Source organism: Tachyglossus aculeatus, chromosome 11 (assembly GCF_015852505.1).
Source record: "Tachyglossus aculeatus isolate mTacAcu1 chromosome 11, mTacAcu1.pri, whole genome shotgun sequence".
NCBI lineage: Eukaryota > Metazoa > Chordata > Mammalia > Monotremata > Tachyglossidae > Tachyglossus > Tachyglossus aculeatus.
Window position 1 is genome coordinate 71,184,878 of NC_052076.1, and position 22,930 is coordinate 71,207,807.

Here is a 22,930-nt window from a genome sequence, read left to right on the forward strand (position 1 = left end):
GCCCCTGGAGGGCCGGAGGTGGGGCAGCCCAGGTTCCCCTAGTGAGGGAAATCAAGGCTTGGAAACTTCCCTGGTGAGCTGTGCACCAGGTCTCCCCATCCCAGTGGCCCAACTCCCCCCTCAACCTTGCCCCTTCCCTTCCTGCCACCCTCCGCCCTCCCCAGGGTGCCATCCTCCTCACCTTCTCAACCTGCAGCGGGCGGCCGTCTTTGTTCCACTTGACCAGGGTGGCAGGCGGCTCTGCGTCCACCGGGCAGCGGATGTAGCCGTGGATGCCCACCGGCACGTAGATGATGGGCGGCATGTTGAGGACGCGGGCCGGGTCTGCCAGAGGGAGGAGAGCTGGGACCCCCTAGGGCCCTGAGCGGGTCCTGGGCACCCCTGCCACCCACCCTCAGCATCAGCCAGTGCTGTACCCCATCCTCGGGGATTCAGCCGAGCAAGCCACAGCCCGCTCACCCCGCCACCCCATGGATTTCTGTCCCCTGGTTCTGCGACACCCACTCGCCCACTCCCTCCCTCCAACCCACTCTTCTTCCCCTTTCTCCACTGCCTCAGCCAACCCCCTCAGGCCACCTGCCCAGCTCCAACCCTCAGTCCCGATGTCCACACGAGTCCAGCCATGTTGCCAAATGGGGAGCTGCCCTCATCCCCAGCCCCTCTATGCCTCAGTTTCTCTTCTTCTGCCAGAACAATAACAACAATAACAATAATGGCATTCATAAAGCGCTTACTGTGTGCCAAGCACTGTTCTAAGCACTGGGGAGGTTACAAGGTGAACAGGTTGTCCCATGGGGGGGCTCGCAGTCTTCACCCCCATTTTACAGATGAGGTCTCTGAGGCCCAGAGAAGTGAAGTGACTTGCCCAAAGTCACACAGCTGACAAGTGGTGGAGCCGGGATTTGAACCCATGACCTCTGACTCCAAAGCCCGGGCTCTTTCCACCGAGCCACGCTGAGAGGACAACAGAGACACTTCTAAGCCTGTCGGCCGAAGGCGAGCAGGAGGAGAGAGCAGGATGGAATCCTGTCTGCTGGGCACAGTTTAATCCTCAGGTGCTGTGTGATGTCAGATGACTCACACCCCCTCTCTGGGCCTTCTAAAATATAAAATGGGCAGGATGAATGAAAGCATTTTGAAACGCTTTGAGCTCCATAGGCAGTTTCTCTCTATAAATACCAGGGTAATGAGCTGCAGGGAGCTAAGCTCTCTCTTTTTACATTGATAGTGTTTTTTCTCCAAGGTCCTCAAAGGGGTTATAAATGGGAAATACTCTGAATGCTGTTTTTTAGAGAATATAAAAGTCCTCGTATCTCCTTGGTATAAACCGCACCCCCCTGGGTTCTCTTTGAAGACAGGAAGGGGAAAAGAGGGGAGGGGGACAAGGCGGGGGGGGGGGGGGGATCATTGCTCCATGTTTCGCAATGCAAGGAGCGGTACAAGCTGACTCCATCTTTGCTGTTCAATTCCCCCCAGTGCTCCCAGTCTCCCCACCACTGGCTGGCCCGGGGGTTCCGAGGTGACCAAGCTCTGCTAGGGGTGCCGGCAGTGATTAGAGAAACTTGTCTCTAAATGATGCTCCCCCAACTTCCTTAACACCCCCTGAAAGGAGGGAGGCTTGTCTCCTCCATCAGAAGCAGCTGAAGGCAGAGCTGCCAACCGGTGATGTGTCGCACTTTGCACCAATTCCCACGGGGTGATGTTGCCTCTTCCTCTTGAAAACTCCCTAGAAAGGATCGGCAGTTCCAGGGGCCAACAGGTTTCTGCACCACACCCCCATCCTCCCTGCCTCAGTGATATTCGTTGAGCCCTTATTGTGTGCCAAGCACTGTACTGAACGCGGGGATAAATTCAAGATCATCAGGTCCAGTCCCACACAGGGCTCGCGGTCTAAGGTGCAGGGAAAACAGGTGCTGACCACCCATTTTACAGAAGGGAAACGGAGGTCCAGAGAAGTTAAGTGACCTCCCCAAAGTCACACAGCAGGCAAGCAGTGGAGCCGACTTTAGAGCCTGGGTTCTCTGACTCGGAATCTCAGGCCCAGGCTCTTTCCACTAGGGCACATTGCTTCTCTCGGCTTCCAGGCGCCAACCTGCTTTCCCCTGCTCCCCAAGAAACCCACTCTGGGCAAGTCCCTCAAGCTCTCTGGGGTGAACGGGGATAATAACCTCAGCCTCTCTCTGCTTCACAGGGACGGCGCATAAGGCCAGCCGAGATGGCAGATAGACAAAAGGCTTTGGGGAAATAACAGGCCGCACTCTCCATCTGAGGTACCGCTTTTCTCCTAACAACTTCCAGGTTTCATTTCGAACGCCGTGGTCCCCCTGAGCCTCCGAGAGAGCCCAGCTTTCCAAGACCAGAGCCGTTCTCTACGCCAATGCGAGAATGACAGAGCAGGCCTGCCAGCGGTGGCAACGCAGGAAGCCTTTTGTTGCCTGAGTGATGGGAACATCCTCGAGTCTAAAGGAAAGAATTAATCCACGTTAGTCATCTTTCTCCCTGCTTTCAGCACAGCTTTGCCTGCCAGAGGGAAGGAGAGGCAGGAAGGCGCTCAAGTCTTGAGATGATCAAATTGAATTATTGTAATCAGACTGAAATCCTGGATCATTCTTAGTTGGGGAGGGGAAGACGGGGAAGCTTGGATTTTATAAACGCCAAGAGCCGGAGGACCCGGGGGCTTTCGTCATCAGCTTAGAGCCGACAGATTTAAGGCACTCAAACAACTCTCTCCCTCCCACCTAACCTCCCTCATCTACTATAACCCATACTGTACACTTCCTTCCCCTAACACACGTTGTCCCTTGATCTTCTCTACGTTGCCACCGACCCCTAACCCACGTTCTCGTTCAGGCCTGGAACTCCCTACCCCCTTCAACCTCCCCTAAGAGGCCTTCTCAGGCTAAGCCTTTTATTTCCCCTATCCACCCTCCCCTCTAGGTCGACCATGCACTTGACCGTGGACCCTTTGAGCACTCTGATACTCCCCCCAGGCCCACAATAATCATGTAAATATTATATACTCTACTATTTCACCTATCTGTAATCAATTTTAATGTCTGTCTTCCCTGTACCCTAAGGTTAAGCGCTTCGTACAGTGCTCTGCACACAGAGCTCAATAAATACGATGAATGAATGAATGAATGAATGTACACTGTGAACTCCTCATGGGCAAGGATGGCATCCACCAACTCTGTCGCGTTGGCACACAGTAAGCGCTCAGTAAATACCATTGATTGATCGAGTGATCGATCGGCACAGAGGCCGCCACCTTCCCCTCTTGCCCGAGCCCCCAGGCTGAGCTACCTCTGGGGCCAGGCATGCTGCCAAGGGAGGAGGAGAGAGAGGGAGAGGGGTAGGAAAGGAAGGAGAACTGCGGGAGGTGGGGTATTGATCCTCAGTTCAATCAACAGATCCACAGAAGGCAGGACTGCAGCACCGCTAGGTCCTGGCCCTTCCTTCCCAAAGCCTCTCGGCTCAGTTTCCCCGAAGGCCCCGTGGAGCGGCGGTACCTGCCAGGGCTTGGGGAGTTGGCACTCCGGGCGCTCTCCCACAGCCCGACAATCGGGCTGTCCCTGCAGGCCCAGACTCAGTCACTGGCCAGGGAAGGTATTGGAGAGACGCCCTTTCCTCCCTGCCACTCCCAACATCGCCCTCGGCAACTTGTCACAGCTGTACCCTCCGATATCCCTCTTAAAGACCCACAGTGCCATTCGGCCTGAGACCTGCCTGGCCCCAGCTTTGACCTCCTCATCCCAAAGGGTCCAGGCCTCCCTCGGGCCCTTGCCCCAACTCACACTGCACAGTCAGGTACGCGGAGGCTGACGGGGAGCGGCCCAGACTATTGCTCGGGACGCAGGTGTATTTCCCCGCATCCTCTGGCTTGACTCGGAAGATGATCAAGGTCCCATCGATCAGGATCCGCACCCGCAGCTTCAGGTCACTGAGACGGAGGGAAGGGGGAGAGTGGGATGGAAAGAGGGAAGAGTAAGGGACAGAGGACAGCGCGTGGGGCCTCCTGCCGGAGCAAGGCTTCAGATCCGTGGAGAATCCTCCCTGGGGCCGGGTCATCGTGCTAGCGGGTGAAGCCGGGCCTGGACCTAATGCGGAAGGCTTCTCCGGCACCCTGTAATCTCGCCATCCCTGCCCTCCCACATGGCCCAGCGGCAGACACGGCCCATCTTCTGACTGGAGCCCACACGGAACCGCTAGGGGTTCGTGCCCGAGCCCCGGCGGGGAGGGGGGTGGGGAGGAGGGCGCTAGGGGCTGGGCATTTTCTAACCAGGGCAGAATCGAGACCCTCTGTCGACCCCCAGGGCCCGGGGCCAGGGGCCCGGAGGCCAGGAGAGGCCTAAGCCGCTTACTTCTGGAAGTAGACATTCACATCCTGCCAGTACCAGGTATACGTCAGGTTGCCCGGATACGCCTCGGCTCGGCAGGTGAGCAGGGCATCCTGGGATATGTTGACGGTGATGTTCTCAGGAGGGGAAACAATGAAGGGGGGCCCTGGGGGAGTCGAGGACACAAACAGTTACCTCAGCCGTGGCACGGGAGGAGGAGACCGTGGCCCGGAACCGGGGCAGGGAGCCAACGGTGGCTCCTCGGGCCCAGACCCTGGCCAGCCCTCCTGCACCAAGACCACCTGGACACCGTGGGCAGGGGAGAGGAGAGGGGAGGGGTGGGGGACGCTGGGCCCCCTACGCGGTTACAGCCAGGTACCCCAGGCCCGGCCCAGTGTGTTTCCCTCGTTGCTCAACCAGATGGCGAGGTGACCAGCGGGACCACCTCTCCCGTGTTGCCCACCCGTCTCACAAGAGCACTGTGCCTGCCAAGGGCAGAGACGCTTTGGAGACTTGAGAAACGATTATTGTGATTCTCATCGCTGGGCTCTCCGACCATCTACGCCGGCTCGGAATCTGTCCAGAAGAGACCCCATCCCCGCAGCACACCCTCTCTGACTCTGCCCCCACCGTACCCCCTCTGGCCCCTGCTTTCATTCCGTCCCACCTACTCCCTTCCCCCCAGCCAAGGACCTTGTCCATTTAAGGCCGGAGTTCGGCTGCCAGACTGGCAGAGGAACCCTGATCCACTGCTGGCAGGCAGCAAAGGTGGAATGGGGAGAAGCCAGGGGAAGGGAGAGATGAGCACGGGGAGGACTTTGCCAGTCCCTGGCCTTCCTCCGCTGACCAGGCCCCTCCTCCCCACCGCCTCCTCTTCCCCGTCCCTGGCTAAAAGGACTGTGAGGAGCAGAGTTCTGGCACACTGCACTCTCTCTCTCTGGCCCCAGGACTGGGAGTCAGGAGACCTGAGTTCTACTCCCAGCTTTGCCACTTGCCTGAGTAACCCCAGCCAAGTCGCTTAGCTCCTCTGTGCCTCAGTTTCCTCATCTGTAAACTGGGGATAAGGCATCTACCCGCCCTTCCTCCCTCTTAGACTGAGCCTCATTTGGGATGGGGACTGCCCAGCCTGATTATCTTGCATCTAATCCCACTTCTTAGCACAGCTGCCAGACACAGTCAACACTTTCAAAATGCGTAATTGTCTAAAGTAACTGTTCTAGATTCTGAGGCCCAACCTCGGATCTGCTTCTCAAACACTGAGGGACTGAGGGAGACCCCCATCCATTCCTCTGCCCTTCTCTGACCCAGGTGCCTCTGGCTAGGCCCGATCCGCTCGGGCCCAGAGAAAAGTCCCGGATCTCCACCCTGATTCTGCAGCCCCGAATCCTGCCAGCTGTTCGGCCTTAATGTTATTTAAACGTCTGGGGTTTGGATCTAATTTCCGGCTTTACTTATTGATGCCAGCACTAATGGACGGGCAGAGGGAGTGCACTCCTCTCTTGGGGGAGGCAGCTTCTGACAGAAAGACAGACAGGCAGACAGGCAGACAGGCAGGCAGGACATAAAGAGGGGCCGGGGGCAGACTCTCCAGCTCCTCCCGGAAACGCTCAAGCTCTCGTCCAGCCACACTACCCAGGTCCAGACATCCTCCCTCCCTCTCTGCCCAGGGAGCGACAGCATGACAACAGAGTGTCTCAGCGGGGGCCAACCGGGGGCCTGTCTGGGATGGCCAGTCCAGCTCAGCGCGCGGCTGATTCCAATACCAGGCGGACCAGACCCGCCACGACCTGACTCCGGGAGCACCCTAGGCTGCCCAGCCCAGGATCCTGGCGTCCCTGCTGGTCTCCAGACACCCAATCGAGGGGGGGAGGCGGGGAGGGGTCTTTGCTGACGGGGGGGCAGCCAGGCCAGCCTGCCCACCTCCGCGTCCCTGCCAGTGGAAGGAGGAAGCTGAGCACCCAGGCGTCACCTTGGACAAGCAGGTGGGTGGTGTGGACCGCCTCTCCCTGGATGCTGTAGGCCCGGCAGGTGTAGGCGCCCCTGTCGTCCCGGCTTATAGATGTCACCGTCAGGCTCCCGTCGCTCACCTGGGAATGGAGAACAGACGGCTCTGAGCGCCAAGTGCCCAGCGAAGGAGGGAGAAAGGGAAGCCGGGAGGGAGGCCCAGAAACGCTCCCCACCCTCCTTCCACAGAGGACTGGACTGTGAACTAGTTTTCAAACTCCACATTTCCCTAAGGTGATTTTCTATCTGGCTCCTTGCAAACTAGAGCTGTGTCCATCCCCTACCCACATGCCCTGCCCCTGCCCTCCCGGGGCCCCCTCCCACATCCAGGAGCGGGACTGAGACACGGGGACTGGGGAGGGGTTTCAGCCGGGGATGGGGTCACCTGCTCACCTGGTATTTCCCACTGGCCCCAAGGAGCGTGCCTTCCTTGAGCCACGTGACAATTGGCTTGGGGTTGCCGAAGGCTGTACAGGTCAGGGTGATGCTGCCGCCCTCCTTGGCCTCGATGTACTGGGGGGGTGTTTCTGTGAAGGTGGGGGGTGCTGCGGGGAGAAGCAAAGGCGTAGCTGATCCGGCCAGGCTGGCGGTGCCCGTGGGCCTTTGGTGCATCTGGAGCCGAGGCTCACGGGACACTCATCCTACAAAGCGCACACCCCTCTAAGACACAGCGCACCGCTCCTGTCCCGGGGTCAGTCATCCATCCCTCAGGGCCCAAGACAATGGTGGAGTCGCCCTCCGGGATCGACCCACGAGCCTCGGTCTGCCCACGGAGACGTTGAAACCGAGAACTTGCCCCAGGGAAGCCAACAGCACGCTGGTGGTTTGTGCGGCGCCGCTCTTATTCTCTCATTCCTGCCAGTCGTGTTCCCGCTGAGGCAAGAGCGCAACAAGCAAGAAGAAGAACAGGGGTGCAGCACAGTGCAGCGTGCTCCCAAGAATTATCCATACGAAACCCATTTACGCTCCACCCAGAGCATATCCAGGGCACCCAACGTACAGATATGGCACCTACAAAACACAAAACACAGCACATGCAAAACCTGGCACACTGCACATAACACATCCAAAACATGGCACACAGCACACAAAAAACATAGTATATAGCAAACCCAAAACACAGCCCACAGATATGGCACACAGGACACAAATTATGGTACACAGCACCCACAAAACACGGCACATAGCAAACCCAACACACACAAAACATGGCACACAGCACAGAGACATGACGAACAGTACACATATCACATGTCCAACTGACCCTCCAGTGTACACATTGGAGCATACACTCACCCACACCCACACACTCACTCCGCTCCTAACCAAACCTTTCCCAGAGACAGCCCCCAACTCCTAGGGGTGCTAACAAGCCTCCCACCCACCAGAGCTGCTGGGCAAAGGTGCCCAATGCCCATCTGGTCAGCTGTCCACCTCCCGCTTCAGCTGGCACCACCAAACCCAACTCCGCCCCAGACCCATGACCCGGTCCTCCCCAGCCCCCTTCCCTGGCTCCTTCTAAACTCTCCCCTCATTATGTGTGTTGTTGGCCTCTGAGTTTGGATTAAAGTGCTATCCTGCTCTGATATTCGTCTTTAGGGTGGCTCACTCTCATTTGATGGAGCAGCCTGAGAAGGTAATCCAGTCAGTAGCCAACAGTGGGGTAGTTGAGAGTGGACCCCCTGGGAGGGGAAACCCTTGGAGACTCAGGCCCTCAGGGAGCTCTGGACCCAGGGCTGCTTGAATGATGGGAACAGACCCAGTGCCCCCAGGGTAATCAGTCAGAACTCCATGGTAATGCCCACCAAATCAGTCATTCAGTCATTCATTCATTCATTCATTCATTCGTATTTATCGAGTGCTTACTGTGTGCAGAGCACTGTACTAAGCTCTTTGGAAGTACAAGTTGGCAACATATACCCAAGGGTCCGTAAAGACCATCGCCTGATGGTCCATTGGAAAAAAGATTAACCCTGGCCCTAATCCATCCCAGTTCTCTAACTGTAGCCCTAACAGTAACCCTAACTTTGATCCCAAACCTAACTATGACCTCAGCCGTTATTCTAATCCTAACTCTAATCGTAACCTAAACTTCAACCCTGACTCTAACCAACGGTGACCTTAACCCTATGTCCTAACCAAAACCAGGACCCCAGCCCTCAGTCTAGTCTGAACTACACCTACAACCCGAACCCTAACATTAATCCTGCTGAGGGTCTTCGGCAGCTGAGGCCGTTGGCAGGTTGAGCTCTTCGTCATCCCCCTTCCTCCCCTTTCCCTTCTTCATTCTCCGTCCCCAGCACCATGTTGGAGAGAACGGTGTGGAGTCTGTCCCCTCGCCGCCGGTCAACCACGCTGACAGGGCCTGAAGGGCTTTCCTTGGAGACAGATCCACAAGGCCCTATGATTTGAGACTGAAATCTCAAAAGACGCGTCTACGGTCCTCTCCTCTCTGGTCTCTCTGGGTTCTCTGGGATCCATGGAACCGTGGAGATATTTCCTCCACTGTCAACTTCCATGGGCCAGGACAATAAGCCCTCTCCACCCCTCCCACGGGCAACCAACCACACCATCCGTTATTCCGGTGGCATGCTTAAAAAAAAAGAATAGATTAAATTAGGACCTAATTGACAAATTAATTACTAATTACACAATTACTTTATTATTTAGGTGCTAATCAGGAAAATCCTTTGAGCAATTTCGAGTTTTCAGAAAATAACAGTTTGACTCTGCTATTTACTGAATTAGGTCCTTCTTAGCCTGATGTATTTCGGGACTTAATTCTTTTTTACGACTGCCCCATAATTAATAGCCCAGGTTGGTAATAAGCTGGCCTCTCTGGGAGTTAAAATAAGACTGGAGTTTTTCTGGGGAATTTTATGAGAGAAATAAATGGATTTGGTTCCTACCAGGTGCTTTTCGAAAGAAGTTATCTAAGGAGAGAATGACCATTTGGAATTGTAATCTTTTTCTTCAGCTGGGCTTTCATTTTAGAAATACTCTACCAACCAACACCTATTATTAAATGATCTGGGTCTTTCTAGGGAGGTAATGGAACATCAGCACTTTCCAATCACACTTAGAGAGCTGCCTAGAAGAGACGATTTGTCCGTCCCCCTGCCTCCATACAGACCGATACCTACTCATCCTCAGCCAGTTGGGCATCCATTCTGTTCTTAAAGACTTCTGGGTCATGAACTGAACGACCCCCCAGTCTTGTGTCTAGAAGCGGCCTTGGTCACCAGAAATGTCTGCCTTCCATCTTACCTACGGCCTTCTTACTGCAATTTCAGGTCATTTCCTGTAGTCCCCTGGGCGGGCCAAGACACAGCCAGGGAGTAATTTCCTGCGTGGATGTAAAGACCACTCGGAGATGTAGTACTTGGTGGGAGAGGTTCCATCCCCACCAGGCCCTTAGCCACAGAATGACTGCTTCCACCCAGGGGTTGCTCCCTGCTGCACTGGGCCCTGACTGGAGAGGGGGAAGCCATGGGGCTAGAGCCCTCCGCTGAGAAAGGTGGTGGGCCTGGGGCCCTCCACTGAGAAAGGTGGAGCTAGAGGCTCTGATACCACCCTGTAGACACTTCCACGGCCCGGGCAGCATTAAAGTGGAGCCCAGACAAGTCAGAGAGCTGACGGATGCCCAACGGCAGCGAAGGGGTCCAGAGGCACAGAGATGGCACTCGCAGACAGGAAGCCAGGAAGGTGGCCTGGCCATTTTCCTGCTCTAGGGAAGCACCACACCCACCCCACAGGCTCCCTGTGCTCCCACCCTCTCCACTTCCTTCCCAGCTCTCCCCAAGAGCAGAACACCCAGACTAGTTGGCTGAGAGGGCCGGAGAGGAGACCGATGCCCTGAAATGAGGAGCTGACGGTCACACTGACAGTTACCCCCTGACAGACGTGGACAGAGCCGCCGACTGGGCTGGTCTTCAGAAGTCCCCCAGCCCACAAGCACCCTTCCCCAGACTGCCGCTCCCTTCTTCACCCATCAGCACTGGGCCTCCAGCCTTGAGGACCGCATATGGGCGACCCAGCCCTCGTCACCCTCCAAGAACAAGGGCAAGACGTGGCGGGGGAGTGGAGAGAGATGGCAGGGCAATGGAGACAGCTGGGTGGAGGATGACAGAAGAGGGAGAAAGGCGGTCGGTGCAGGACAGTGATGAGGAACAGAGGAAAGGAGGGAGGGAGAAAGGGAAGGAGGGAAGACAGTGGAGGAAGGGAGGGAGGGGGGAGGACCCGAGGAGGAAAGGAAGCTTCAGATCTAGTGGGAGATGGTTTGCCGAGAAGGAGGGTGAGTCTTACGCCACGACGGCGCCGCCGGACCCACAGACTCACCGTTGATGGTGAGGTGTACCCAGCTGCCATTGTGGAAGGTGTCGTACTGCTGGTCCAGCATGAGGACTTTGCACTCGTACCAGCCCTGGTCCTCAGAGCGCAGCTGATCCAGGCGCAGGGACGCCTTGTCATGCAGACTGGCTCGGCCTGTAAGAGAGGGACAGGGGTAGCGAGAGCGTACCGGGCCGCGGTCACTGCAGGACAGTCTCTCTCCCTAGTCCCGGAGGCGGGGCCATTCCCGGCAATCCCTCCCCCAAGTCCCGGGGTGGGGGTCAATGCAGACTGCTGGATGTTTCGGTCTTCCTTCCCCATCACCACCACCCCCATTCTTCATCCCACCGCCTGGAAGAATGACGAGGCGTGGTCGGAGGCACCTGAACCCCTTGGGCAGATCGGGCTGGGAGCCGGACTGGCCCCTTCTGGCAGATCCCTGCCTGGGGAAGTGGCCACAGGCCTGACCCAAATGCCCTGGGCCGGCCCTCTCCAGAGACCCCTCTTCAGGAAGGTGGGGGACTGCCCTCCCCATGGTCATAAAGAATTAAAGTTCCACCCCCTGCCGGATCCCCATCTCAGAGAGAAGACTGAGGTCGATATGACAAGGGGCAGGTCCCCACCGCTCTGCCAAAGTGCCCCCCAATTCCTGTCCTTTCTCACCCACTTGCCCCTAGTTGGGGGATGGGGAGCAAGCCCTGGACAGGGGGTGGGCTTTTCAAGAGGGCTACTTGCCCTTATCCAGCCCTAAGTGCGGCCTCCGGGCCCTGGAATTCCTTCTCTCTTCTGGAAGGAGAGATCCAGAGTGAGGCTAGAGATTTGGCACACAGAGGAGGCAGGCAGTCAGTTGATTAGGAGGTGGGGGTTGGGGGAGGCGGTGTAGCAGAAACAGAGGCAGCGAGAGAAATGGGAACAGAGAAAGTCAGAAAGAGAGGTGCAGAGTCAGAGAGAGATCCAGAGTGGGAAGAAGAGGGAAAAGAGATAGACAGAAGCCGAGACAAGAGGGAAAGGGAGGAGGCCAGTGGCTGAGGCAGACACAGAGACTAAGGGGGGAGCAGAGATTCAGAGATAGAAAAACCCAGAGATCTACAGGGAGAGACAAGCAGCCTGCATGTGAACGCTGGGGCAGGAGAGGGAGGGTTGGGGTTGCTCAAAGCTCAGGCAGAGGTCTCTCTCTCTCTCTGGCTGTCGTGCACATTTCCCCGGCATGCACCTGTCTGCTGCCGCCTTTGTATCCCTTTCCTGGAGACGCTGCTGCTCACAAGGAAGGGGGGATAGCTCAGACTTTGAGTCAGCCAGTGTGGGTGCAGCCAGTGTCGGGGGAAAGTCCGGGTCGGTGCATCTGCCGACCACATCTTCCCACGCTGAGGAGATGGGGTTGCCATCCGGCTGCCCGACCCCACAACCCCTCCGGAGCCTGGGCCTCCTCCCACCCCCATTCCCTCACACCCCCACAGCCACTCCCACCCCTTGGCTCTTCCAGGATCCCTCCCACACCACAAGTGGCACCTGCTCGCTCTTGATCCGAGTCAGAACTTCTGCCCTGGGTGGAAAGGGTGCGGAAACGGGGGCTGGACAGAAGAGTCCAGTGGAGTGGTCCCCTCTGTGCCCCCTCCCGGGCCCCTAAATGCCCAGGCCCCAGCTCCTCTCACCCCCCAAACCCGGAACACACACGCTCCCCCTCTTCCCAGCTTCTGGTGGTGAGTCACAGGAAGGAGGCCCAGGCTGCCGGCAATAATTGCAGACTAAAATGCCAACAGGGCATGCTGCAGGCAGGGGACAGGGGGCCAAGGACAGGAGGCGCCTATACGGCCCACAGCCAGACAGAGGGGGAAGGATGCACATACAGACCTGACCCCAGACTCTGACTTCCCAGCTCCAGGCTCCAACTTCAGAGTGCAGCCTCCCGGCGGCCGGGGACAGAGGGGATTTAGGTAGCTGCCGGGGAGACTGCCGCTTCTGCTACTGTTACTGCTATTGCTACTTTTATGGCTGCTACTGCTGCTGCTGCTGCTGCCACGACTACTGCCAAGCTGAATTAATGGGGCTCTCTGTCCACTGTCACGGAATCCTCCTAATCCTCTTCCCAACTACATAAGCCCCCTATTCCATCCTGCTCCCCCCAGCCCTATGGCCCGTTTCCCTCCCCTTTTCCCTGTCTTCCGACTCCATTCCCGAACTCTTACCCTCTATCCAGTCTTACTGGCTTCAGTCCTCCATCTCTCACCCCTATCTCTGCCCCTCTCTTCTAGTCCACATCTCCATCCCTCTTCCCCATCTCCCCCTCTCCCTCCCACCTCTATTCCTCTCCCTTCTCCCCATCTCCCTCCCTTTTCCCTCTCCCCGCCCTTCATCCCTTTCCCATTCTCCATCCATCTCCCCTCTCTCCACCTCCCCCATCTCCTCTCTTCCCCATCTCCCTCCATCTCTCCCACCCCCTTCCCTCCCATCTTCATCCCTCCCCATCTCCCTCTTGCCCCTTGCCCCATCTCCAGCCCTCTCGTCTTCCCACCTCTCTCCCCCACTGCTCTCCCCCCTCCTCCTCTCCCTCTCTCCCCATCTCCCTCTTTCACCCCTTGCCCCATCTCCAGCCCTCTCCTCTTCCCATCTCCCTCCCCCACCGCTCTCCCCCCTCCTCCTCTCCCTCTCTCCCCATCTCCCTCTCTCGCCCCTTGCCCCATCTCCAGCCCTCTCCTCTTCCCATCTCCCTCCCCCTCTCGCTCTCCCCCCTCCTCATCTCCCTCTCTTCCCATCTTCCTCCCTCTCCCCCATCTCCCCAAACCCTTATCTCCATCTCGATCCCCTTCTCCTTGCACCACTCTCCCCATGATCCCTCTAATCCTCCTCTCTCCTCTGTCCCTTCTCCTCCTGTCATTTTGTCCCTGCTCCCTGCAGAGGGCCAGGCTCCACTCTGGCCTAGAGAGAGATCGCGAGGACAGAGCCCGCCCTCAGAGCCAGCATCCCAGTTCCCCTAACCTTCTCCCGCCTGGCTCCTCCCGGCCACTTAATTAAAACCAAGCAGAGCGGAAAGGGAACAAAGCGAGGGTGACAGAGAGGCAGACCTAGATAGAGAGGGATAGAGCTATTGCAACAAACACGGAAGTAGAGAGACGGAGCGAGGGACCGAGTCAGAGGTGTGGTGCGACAGAGAGAGAGAGAGGCAAGCAGAGAGCCAAAGAGAGACCCAGAGTGAGAGAGAAAGCAGCAGAGACAGGCAGAAACCGAACAAACAAGAGGGTTCCCGTCCTCACGAGAGCCGGGGGCGATTGTTGCGGGGTGGGGAGGTGCAGAGGCTCTGATCCCCTGAAGGAGTGAGGGACGGGAAGCCGGGTGGGAGGGAGAGAGGCGGTCACTCTGGGGTCCTGCAGGAAAAAGCCCGGTTGCCCAGGCTCGCCACCCTAAGAGTGGGGCTCAGATCCGTCCCAGGCAGAGGTAGGGGGCCTCTGGGTTCGGGTTTTCGGAGGTGAAGCGGACGCCCCACCCCACGGAAGGTCACGGACCCAGCCTCACCTGCATACTCGGGGTCCACGTGGGGGGGATAGTAGCCAAACTTGATGAAGATGGGGATGGGCACCCCAAACTTGAACCACTCGACCACATAGGGGGGCGGCTGGCCCGTGACCGGGTGGATCACGTCACATCGCAGGATGACGCTCTCGCCTGCCCGCGCGGTCACAAACTCCGGCTCCTCCCGCAAACCATGAGCACCTGCAAGAGCCAACGGGGCAAGGGAAAGCGGGGAAGGGCAGGGAGAGGGAGGGGAGGGGACTGAGGATGGGTTGGCCTTCGGGGGCCACAGGGCCCTGAGCGGTCACTTGCCACAGGGGCGCAACCTCGGATGGGGGCAGCCACTGCGCTCCCTGCCAAGGGCCCTGACCCCCTGCCCGCGTGAGGCCCAAGACGGGGGAGTATGGGGAGAAGAGCTTAGAACAGTGCTTCGCACATAGTAAGCGCTTAACAAATACCATCATTATTATTATTAAGAGAAAGGGCCCCTCCCTCCCCCCAAAAGTGCTCAGCCGGGAGTGGGGAAGGGACAGTAGTGGAGGAGGAGGAGGGCACAAACGGCCCTTCCCATGACCCTCCCTTCCCGTGACCCCGGCCCTCAGGCACCGCAGCGGGCCCACCCCAGTTTGCCCTGGGCCACTGGCCCTAGACGCCAAGCCAGGTCCCCGGTCACCCCTCCAACCAGTCCCGGGGTGTCCCCTGGGCAGCAGCCCCTCCCCTCCCAGCCATCCCACCGCAGGCCACGTTCGGCCTCCGTGACAGGCGACTTCATCAGCGGCATCAGAAACAGGGTCGTGGCGAGGATCCGGGGAGGACCACCCTAGCCCGGCTCCCCCGCCCCTCAGGAGCTGCAGACCTGGCCGGGGTGGGGGGGCTTGAGGTGGAAGGATGAGGGGGGCCAAACAGCTGCCAGAGGCAGCCCTTCCCCTGCCCGGGCCTACATCACTCCTCCTAGTCATGAGGGCACGGAGCGAGGAGGCCGGGCACGGTCGGGCCTGGCTGGGGACACTGCCCGGAAGATGCCCACGGGGCAGCCCGGACCGGCCGGGGCAGGAGGAAGGGTGACCAGGGCCTCCTGCAGCCCGGTCCTCTGGGGAGAGCATAGCACCCGGCCAACCGACCGGCCTCTCGGCGAGCAGCGGAGGGAGGCCGAGGCAGGCCGGCCCCGCTCTCATTGGCTGCAGGTGACATCACTGTTTTCCACCAAAGGAGGCTAAGAGCACTGGATTATTTTTGGAGCTGAGCGGTGGACTCACCTGCCGGCAGCCTCGGCAAGCTCCCTGATCCCCTCCCCCAGAGCCGCTGGCAAGGGTCCAGCCGGGGGATGGTGGGGGCCGGGGTGCAGCGGGCGAATGCCCAGGGCTGTCCCACCGCCTCCTTTGCCCGGGGACCCCCGGGGAGGGCAGCGGGGGGGGGCCCGACTGGCAGGGGGGGAAACCAAGTCGGGAGGTACTGCAATGGGGGCACAGCCAGCCAGAGGATCTGCAGGTGCATCGATGGATGCCTCTCATACATACATATATATATATATATATATATAGCTCTCGGCGAGAGAGGATGGGTGTGCGCGGCCAAGCGTGTGTGCGCACATGTGGATGTGTGTGCCTGTATGTGTGCACAATAATACCAATAATGGCATTTATTAAGCGCTTACTATGTGCAAAGCACTGTTCTAAGCGCTGGGGCACCGTTCTAAGCGCTGGGCACCATTCGAAGTGCATGCATGCTCGGGTGTGCAAACACAAATGTGTGTGTGTGCTTGTGAGTGTGTGCACGTGCGTCGACACTGCAAAGCCGCTGGGAAATGCAAAGGAAAGGCAGAGATTTTCCGGGGGAGAAAGCTCTGCGCCAGGTGGGGGTGGGCTGCATGGGGCTGTTCGCCAGGGGCGGTGATAAAATCTGCACGGTGCCCATTGTCCCCCTGGGTATCCCCAGGATGGTGGGCATATTCAGAGGTGGGGGGCTGCTGGCATGCAGGGAGGGTGAACCTTTTGACCTTTAATCCCCAGGTGGGAGCGGGAAGGTACTTGGCAGCCCGGGGAACGGTAGATGGAGAATGGAGGGGGAAGGGGGACACTCTCAAGGCCCTGCTGTTCGCATCCCCAGAGCTCTCGTTCACACCTTCCTCTGCTTCATTTTCGCTGCATCGCCAAAGAGCCCAAGACACTCACACTCCCGAGCTCCCTCCCACAGCTGCCAGGCCCTGCAGGCCTCCGGGCCCCAACCCGCCTGCCCAGAGATCCGCCGAGGCCTCTCCTCCTCTGAGGGCACTGTCCGAGCCCCAACTTCTGCCAGCAGCCGAGCCAGGCGGTTTCCTCGGCGCCGTTCTTCACACAGTGGGGCCTAGGGGCCATGGAAGCTACCCACTGCCTCGCCTTCCCCCCGCCGGGAACAGACGCCCACTTCTTCCCCCTCCCAGGGGGCAAAAAAGGACGACCCAACCCCACCAGGATCTGCTCCTCCTTCCATCTCTCAATCAATGAAGTGTATTTATTGAGCGCTTACTGTCCCAAAGGGAACAGCTCCAAGTCCACAGCCGAGGGAGTCAGGGAAAAGAGGACTTGGTGGAAAGAGCATAGGCCTAGGAGTTACAGGACCTGGGTTCTAATCCCAACTCTGTCAACTGCTTGCAGTGTGACCTTGAGAAAATCATTAACTTCTCTGTGCCTGAGTTTCCTCAACCATAAAATGAGGATCAAATACTTTTATCCCTTCTACTTAGACTGTGAGCCCCATGCAGGAGAGGTCTGTGTCCGACCTAATTTAACCTGTACTTACCCCAGCACTTAGAACGGTATTTGACACAGAGTAAACACTTAAAAAATACAACCAAAGAAAGATGTGACCGTAATAATGCTTTGAAGGCGGGGAGAGTGGTGGTCTGGATGGATGGAGGGGGAGGGAGGATGTGGGAAAAGGATCAGCGGCAAGAAAGGTGAGGTCAGGGCACAGTGAGCAAGCTGGCGCTAGAGGAGTGAAGTGTGAGAGCTGGAATGTAGTAGGATGTCAGTGAGCACGCTGATTGAGTGCTTTAAAGCCAATGGTGAAGAGTTTCTCTTTGATGTGAAGGTGGCCAGAAAATGATCTGAGGTTCTTGATGAGTGGGGAAACGTGGACTACACGGTTTTGTAGAAAAATGACCCAGGCATCAGAGTAAAGTATGGACTGGAGTGGGGAGAGACAGGAGGCAGGGAGATCAGCGAGGAGGCTGGTGCAGTAATCAAAGTGGAATAGGGCAAATGCTTGGATCAGCACAGTAGCAGTTTGGATAGAGAGGAAAGGGTGGATTTCAGCGATGCTGTGAAGACAGAACAGACAGGATTTGGTGACAGAGCAAATATAGCTCCTCCCCTCACCTCCCCTCCCCTTCCAGTTCTAGGCCTCAGCAGTGCTAGACCTCAGCAGCCCTAGACCTCAGCAGCCCAGATCTATGAGCAGCCTGGATCCTGGGCATCAAGACATCCTCCCTGAGGGCAGTGATCCCCAGGCCCTCCTGTCCCAACCTACCCCCAGAATCCTGCTCTCAGAACAGCATCTCTCTCTCTCTCTCTCCCCCCAGCCCCCCGTCCCCCCCGCCACAGCAGCTGAGCAGCCCCAGATCACCTCTGCAAGGACAACTCCCCGAGGCCGACTGGGGAAGCCAGAGACATGATAAGGGCCCAGAGCCTTGGGATGAGCCACACTCCTAGGCCTCAGCTTGGTCTCTCTCCCCTGGAAGTTGGTGGTGTCCAGAGACTGCAGGGCCCCTGCTCTGGTATAGCCAGCTTGGGGCTGTCTGAGCCAGCAAAAAAAAAAAAAACAGCTAGCAGGCACAATCCCTGCTCTGCCAACTTCACGGCACTGCCCACTAATTCTGGCTCCTGGAATATTTATCCTTTTTTCCCTCCAACTACACACATACACACGCACGCACGCATGCATACATACACACACATGCACAAGATACATCCTCAGCAGATCCCTCCCTCCAAGCCGGCAACTCTCCCGCCTCTGAATCGTAAACTCCATTTGTTCTAGTGAAACACCTTCCTTCCAGAAGATGTAATAAGTAATAAATAAATAAATGAGAGAGTCTCGCTCCTCTGGGGAGGCCTCGGGCTGCCAGTTAAGATGAGAAGGTCAGCGCGTCCTCTCCCTGGTCCAGCTAAATGGATAAGTGAGCTGAGAGGACCCAGTCGCGGAAATGCAGCAAAGAGGAAGGGAGGACAGAGGAGGATCACTGAGAAGTTGTGTTCAAGCAGTGCTGGGCCTGCAATCTATCGATCCTATTTATTGAACGCTTATTTCTTTATGGCATTTGTTAAGTGCTTACTCTGTGCCAGGCACTGTACTAAGCACTGGGGTAGATACAAGCTAGTTAGTTTGGACACAGTCCACGTCCCACATGGGGCTCACAGTCAATGCCATTTTACAGATGAGGTAACTGAGGCACAAAGAAATGAAGTGACTTGCCCAAGGTCACACAGCAGACAAGTTCCAGACACAGAATTAGAACCCAAATCCCTCTAACTCCCAGGCCCGTGCTCTAACCACTAGGCCACACTGCTTCTGCTTACTGCATGCAGAGCACTCCATTAAGCGCTTGGGAGAGTACCACACAACGCTCCCTGCCCATAAGCAGCTTACAGTCTAGAGGGGGAGGGAGATAGGGTTGGGAGAGTCCAGGTCTGGAAGGGAGAGGGGAAATCAAAGCAAGGCTCAAGGACCACCAGGCACAGAGATGCACAGGATGAGGGAGAGGCAGAGAAACACAGCTACGGAGAGGGAGGAGAAAGACAAACCCAGAGATCTTTAGGCAGATGGCCTGGGAGCACCAGCCCAAGAGCCCCTGATGACAGGAGCAGGAGAAAAAGTAAGGTGGGGTCAGGGCACTGAGCCATCACATCGGCAGAGAGGGGAAGAGATGGAATTCCCCACTGATTGAGCAGGGAGAGCTGGGCAGCAAGGGGCAGCAGGAAATGGGAGTTGTGGGAGAGGTGGGGGAGGAGGGCCTGGATGATGACAAGCGGCCAAAGGCGAGGGGGATGGGAGGGAGAGGGGCAGATGAACTGGGCACAGATTGGGGCAAAGATTCTGCCAGGGTCTGCCTGGCCTGACTGCCCCTGGCACGGCAAGATCAGGGCTTAGAACAGCCCTTGGCACCAAGTAAATGCTTAACAGATACCATTACTGTTATTATTATCTAGGCATGGGTGGGAACAGGGATTCTGATATGGCCTACCTGCCCGGTTGCTCCTGATAGGGGTCAGGATGACGGGGGATGGCAGGGAGAGGGACAGGTGATCTGGGCACGGACTGGGGCAAGGACTCCGACAGGGTCTGCCTTGCCTGGCTGCTCATGGAAGGGGCAGGGGTGAGGGGGCAGATGATCTGGGGATGGGTGGAGACAAGGATTCTGATAGGGTCTGTCTGGCCTGGTTGCCCCTAACACGGGCTGGGGTAAGGAGAACAGGAGGGAGACGGGCAGTGAACCCGCTGTTGGGTAGGGACCATCTCTATATGTACTTGTATTTCCCAAGCGCTCAGTGCAGTGCTCTGCACACAGTAAGCGCTCAATAAATACGACGGAACGAATGAATGGGCATGGAGGCGGGCAGGGACTCTGACAACATCTGCCCAGCCTGGCTGGCTGAGGCTGCTGAGCCCCCCTGTCTGGCACCCGGCCCCCCAACCCCTCCTCATCGGGGTAGCCCCACTGGCATCACAGACTCCCCAAACCGGAGCCCTGTGGTCTAATAATACCAACGCCAGCCACCACCACCACCACCTCCATCTGCCGCTCTAAAAATAATCCCTGCTGACTCTGGAGACTGCACTGTCTCCCACCCCGCGGGAGGAGATCCCGGGAACGGCAGAGGGAAAGCCTCTCCTGACAGCTGGGGACGGGAAGGGGAGCAGGGGTGGGCCAGGGGAATAATAATAATAACAATAATAATAGTAATTTTAAAACCGTGGTTTTTCAAATTGTATTGGTAAGTGCTTATTACTTAGCAGGCACTGTACTAAGCGTTGGGGGAGATACGAGATAAGCGGGTCGGACACAGTCTCTGCCCCTCTTGGGGGTGGGCCAGGGCCAGAAGATGGGGAGAGGTGAGCATTCCACACCTGCAGAGAAGGCAGGCGAGGTGGAGTCCCCCCAAGGTCATACTGGTCACCATCCTGCCTCCAGGCCTGACCCACACTTTATGCAGGGCAGGGGCCTGCAACCTATGGTTGGGCACCATGTCTGCTCTTCTTGGAAATCAATGAGGCTCCATCCAGGTTGGGAAGGGGGATACGTCTAACCACCACCCAGGGCCTCGGGCTCAGGGGACACCCCTGAGCACCCCAGACACTCCTAAGCACCCCACTATGTACGGTGCCGCTGCCGCCGCAGTCGGCACCAGGGCTACCTGATAGACTTGGCAGCTGGCACATGGGAAGCGCAGCTCCAGAAAGACCCCAAGCCCTCCCAGCATAAGGCAGCCTATCTGGATACCCCCGAACCGAGTGGGGCATGGGCACCGACCTCCCCCGACAAGCCACCCAGAAGGCCACAGAACCAGCCCCTGCCGAGAGCTTGCGGCGGCTCAGGGAACTTTGTGGCCCAGCATGGGCCGGCCCCGCGTCTCTTGGGTTGCCCACCCCGCACCCCCGGCTTCCCACCCCCATCACAGAGGGAAAGCCCTGCCCTCCCTGGAGACTGCACGGGGCACAACCGCTCTTCACAGTCGAGAGGACAAGAGGAAGATGGTGAGGACTGATGGGCACAAGTGGGAGGAAGGGCAGAGGCAGAGCTGGTACTTAGACACAGCCCACACAGCCCCAAGCCACCCTCGCCCCATCTCTGTGCCCGAGCAGCCCAGCCAGAAACTTTTGGTGGCCACCGGAGAGGGGAACAGTGTCTTGCCCGGGGCTGAAGGGAACAGAACCTAGCTTCCCCCTTCCCTCCTTTCTTTTTCCCTGCTCCCCTCTTCTTCCATCCCTGCCTTTCCCTCCCCTCCCTTTGACTCCTCTATGCTTCCTTCTCCTCCTCTCCCCTGCCGTCCTCTCCCCTCTGTTCCCCTTCCTTTTCTTCCCATTGCCCCATGTGCAGCTCATCACAATGACATCTTAGAGAAGCAGCATGGCCCAGTGGAAATAGCCCAGGCTTGGGAGTCAGAGATCATGGGTTTGAATCCCGGCTCTGACACTTGTCAACCTTGTGGCCTTGGGCAAGCCACTTAACTTCTCTGTGCCTCAGTTACCTCATCTGTAAAATGGGGCTTAAGACTGTGAGACCTATGTGGGACAACCTTGATCACTTTGTATCCCTCCCCCAGCGCTTAGAACAGTACTCGGCACATAGTGAAGTGCTTAACAAATACCATTATTATTATTATTATTATTATTATTATGTCACATGGGGGCCCCATAAAACCAAATAGTCCTGGGGCCACCGGGGGTAAGGTGATTAATCTGGCCCAGCTCCCACCGAGTGGGCGTAGTGCACGGATGGGGACAGGACACTAAAAACCACTAGATTCACTGCTTAGTGAGCTATGCTAAGGCATGTTTGTAAGTTCCTTCTAAGTCCCTTGTGTCTACTAACTCTGTTGTATTATACTCTCCCAAGCTCTGAGTTCACTGCTGCTCTGCACACAGTAAGTGCTCAATAAATACCACGATCGCTTGACGGATTGATTAAATTGTACGATTGGCGCTGTGCATACCAACTGCTCAAAGGTTTCACTTCCCTTGACTCTTCTGTCCACAAAATGTTTTCCACCCACTGCTGGAGGGGATGTGTTAGGGGGGTGTCTCCCCTTCTAAAGGCTTCAGGCTGGCTAGCACGGCCTAGGATGCATGCCCAAAAAAACCCCCAAGGGAAGACCTCACAGTTCAGATCAAGAAGTTCTAGGTCACCTTGTCTCTCCCCTGGGTCTCAGGCCCCTCTCAGGTGCCCGATTCCTGGGGCCCAACAGCCCCGGGATTCCCCTGAAAAGAGGTAGGAGATGGGCTGACGGTTGTAGGGGATGGGTCAGGGGGAGGGCGCAAAGGGAGGAGGGGCTTTTGGTGGGGACCTTTACCGCCAGCTCCTAGCTGCATGGCTCTCCTTGCTGCTCTCTCTAGCCAGCCACGGGGCTTCGGATGCTATTAGCAACTTTAATTAGCTCTCGATTGGATCGGATCGCCACGAACCCTTCCCCGCAGACCCGCTGACAGGAAGGAAGTCGGTAATTCAATCTTGGCTCCTCTCCTTTAATGGCTCCTCAGCAGAAAAGCCAGAAGTACCCACGCCAGACACCGGGCCCCAACCCCACATCCAAACGCTGCATCCCCGCTAGGCCTGCTCCGGCCCCTCCTCCAGGGGAAGGGCGGGACACTGAAGCCCTCTGGGAATTCTGAAATCCCTGGTGAGTGTTCCCTCCTCTCTGACCCGGACCCCAGCTTCCACCATTCCAGCCTGGGGTCCCCAAAGCCACCTGGCAGCCAGAGCCAGTTTCCTTCAGCCAGGCCTAGTCCCTCCATCCCCATCCTGACACTCCAATGTCGAGATGTTTCCATGCCCTGGACAGATGGATTCAGTTTCTCGCATCTCACGGGATCCTCTGGTCCATCCCTCTGCCTCTGGGCAATACAGCACTTAAACCATCCTAGGAAAAGTGTCACCTCCCCTCTTCTCGCCCGAGGCCGTAGGTTCTAATCCCGGTTCGGGCATTTGTCTGCCGTGAGACCTTGGGAAAGTCACTTAACTTCTCTGTGCCTCAGTTCCCTCATCTGTAAAATGGGGA

The 22,930-nt window shown here is 57.4% G+C and overlaps 1 protein-coding gene across 1 annotated transcript in view; it reads right to left on the bottom strand.

Annotated features, from left to right (window-relative positions):
* IGSF9B (immunoglobulin superfamily member 9B) overlaps positions 1-22,930 on the bottom strand; it is a 73,839-nt gene that overhangs the window by 41,271 nt on the left and 9,638 nt on the right. The window contains 7 exon segments of the mRNA XM_038753523.1: positions 182-324; positions 3,795-3,940; positions 4,362-4,503; positions 6,307-6,424; positions 6,735-6,886; positions 10,680-10,826; positions 14,181-14,378. Coding sequence (XP_038609451.1) covers positions 182-324; positions 3,795-3,940; positions 4,362-4,503; positions 6,307-6,424; positions 6,735-6,886; positions 10,680-10,826; positions 14,181-14,378 — 1,046 coding nt within the window.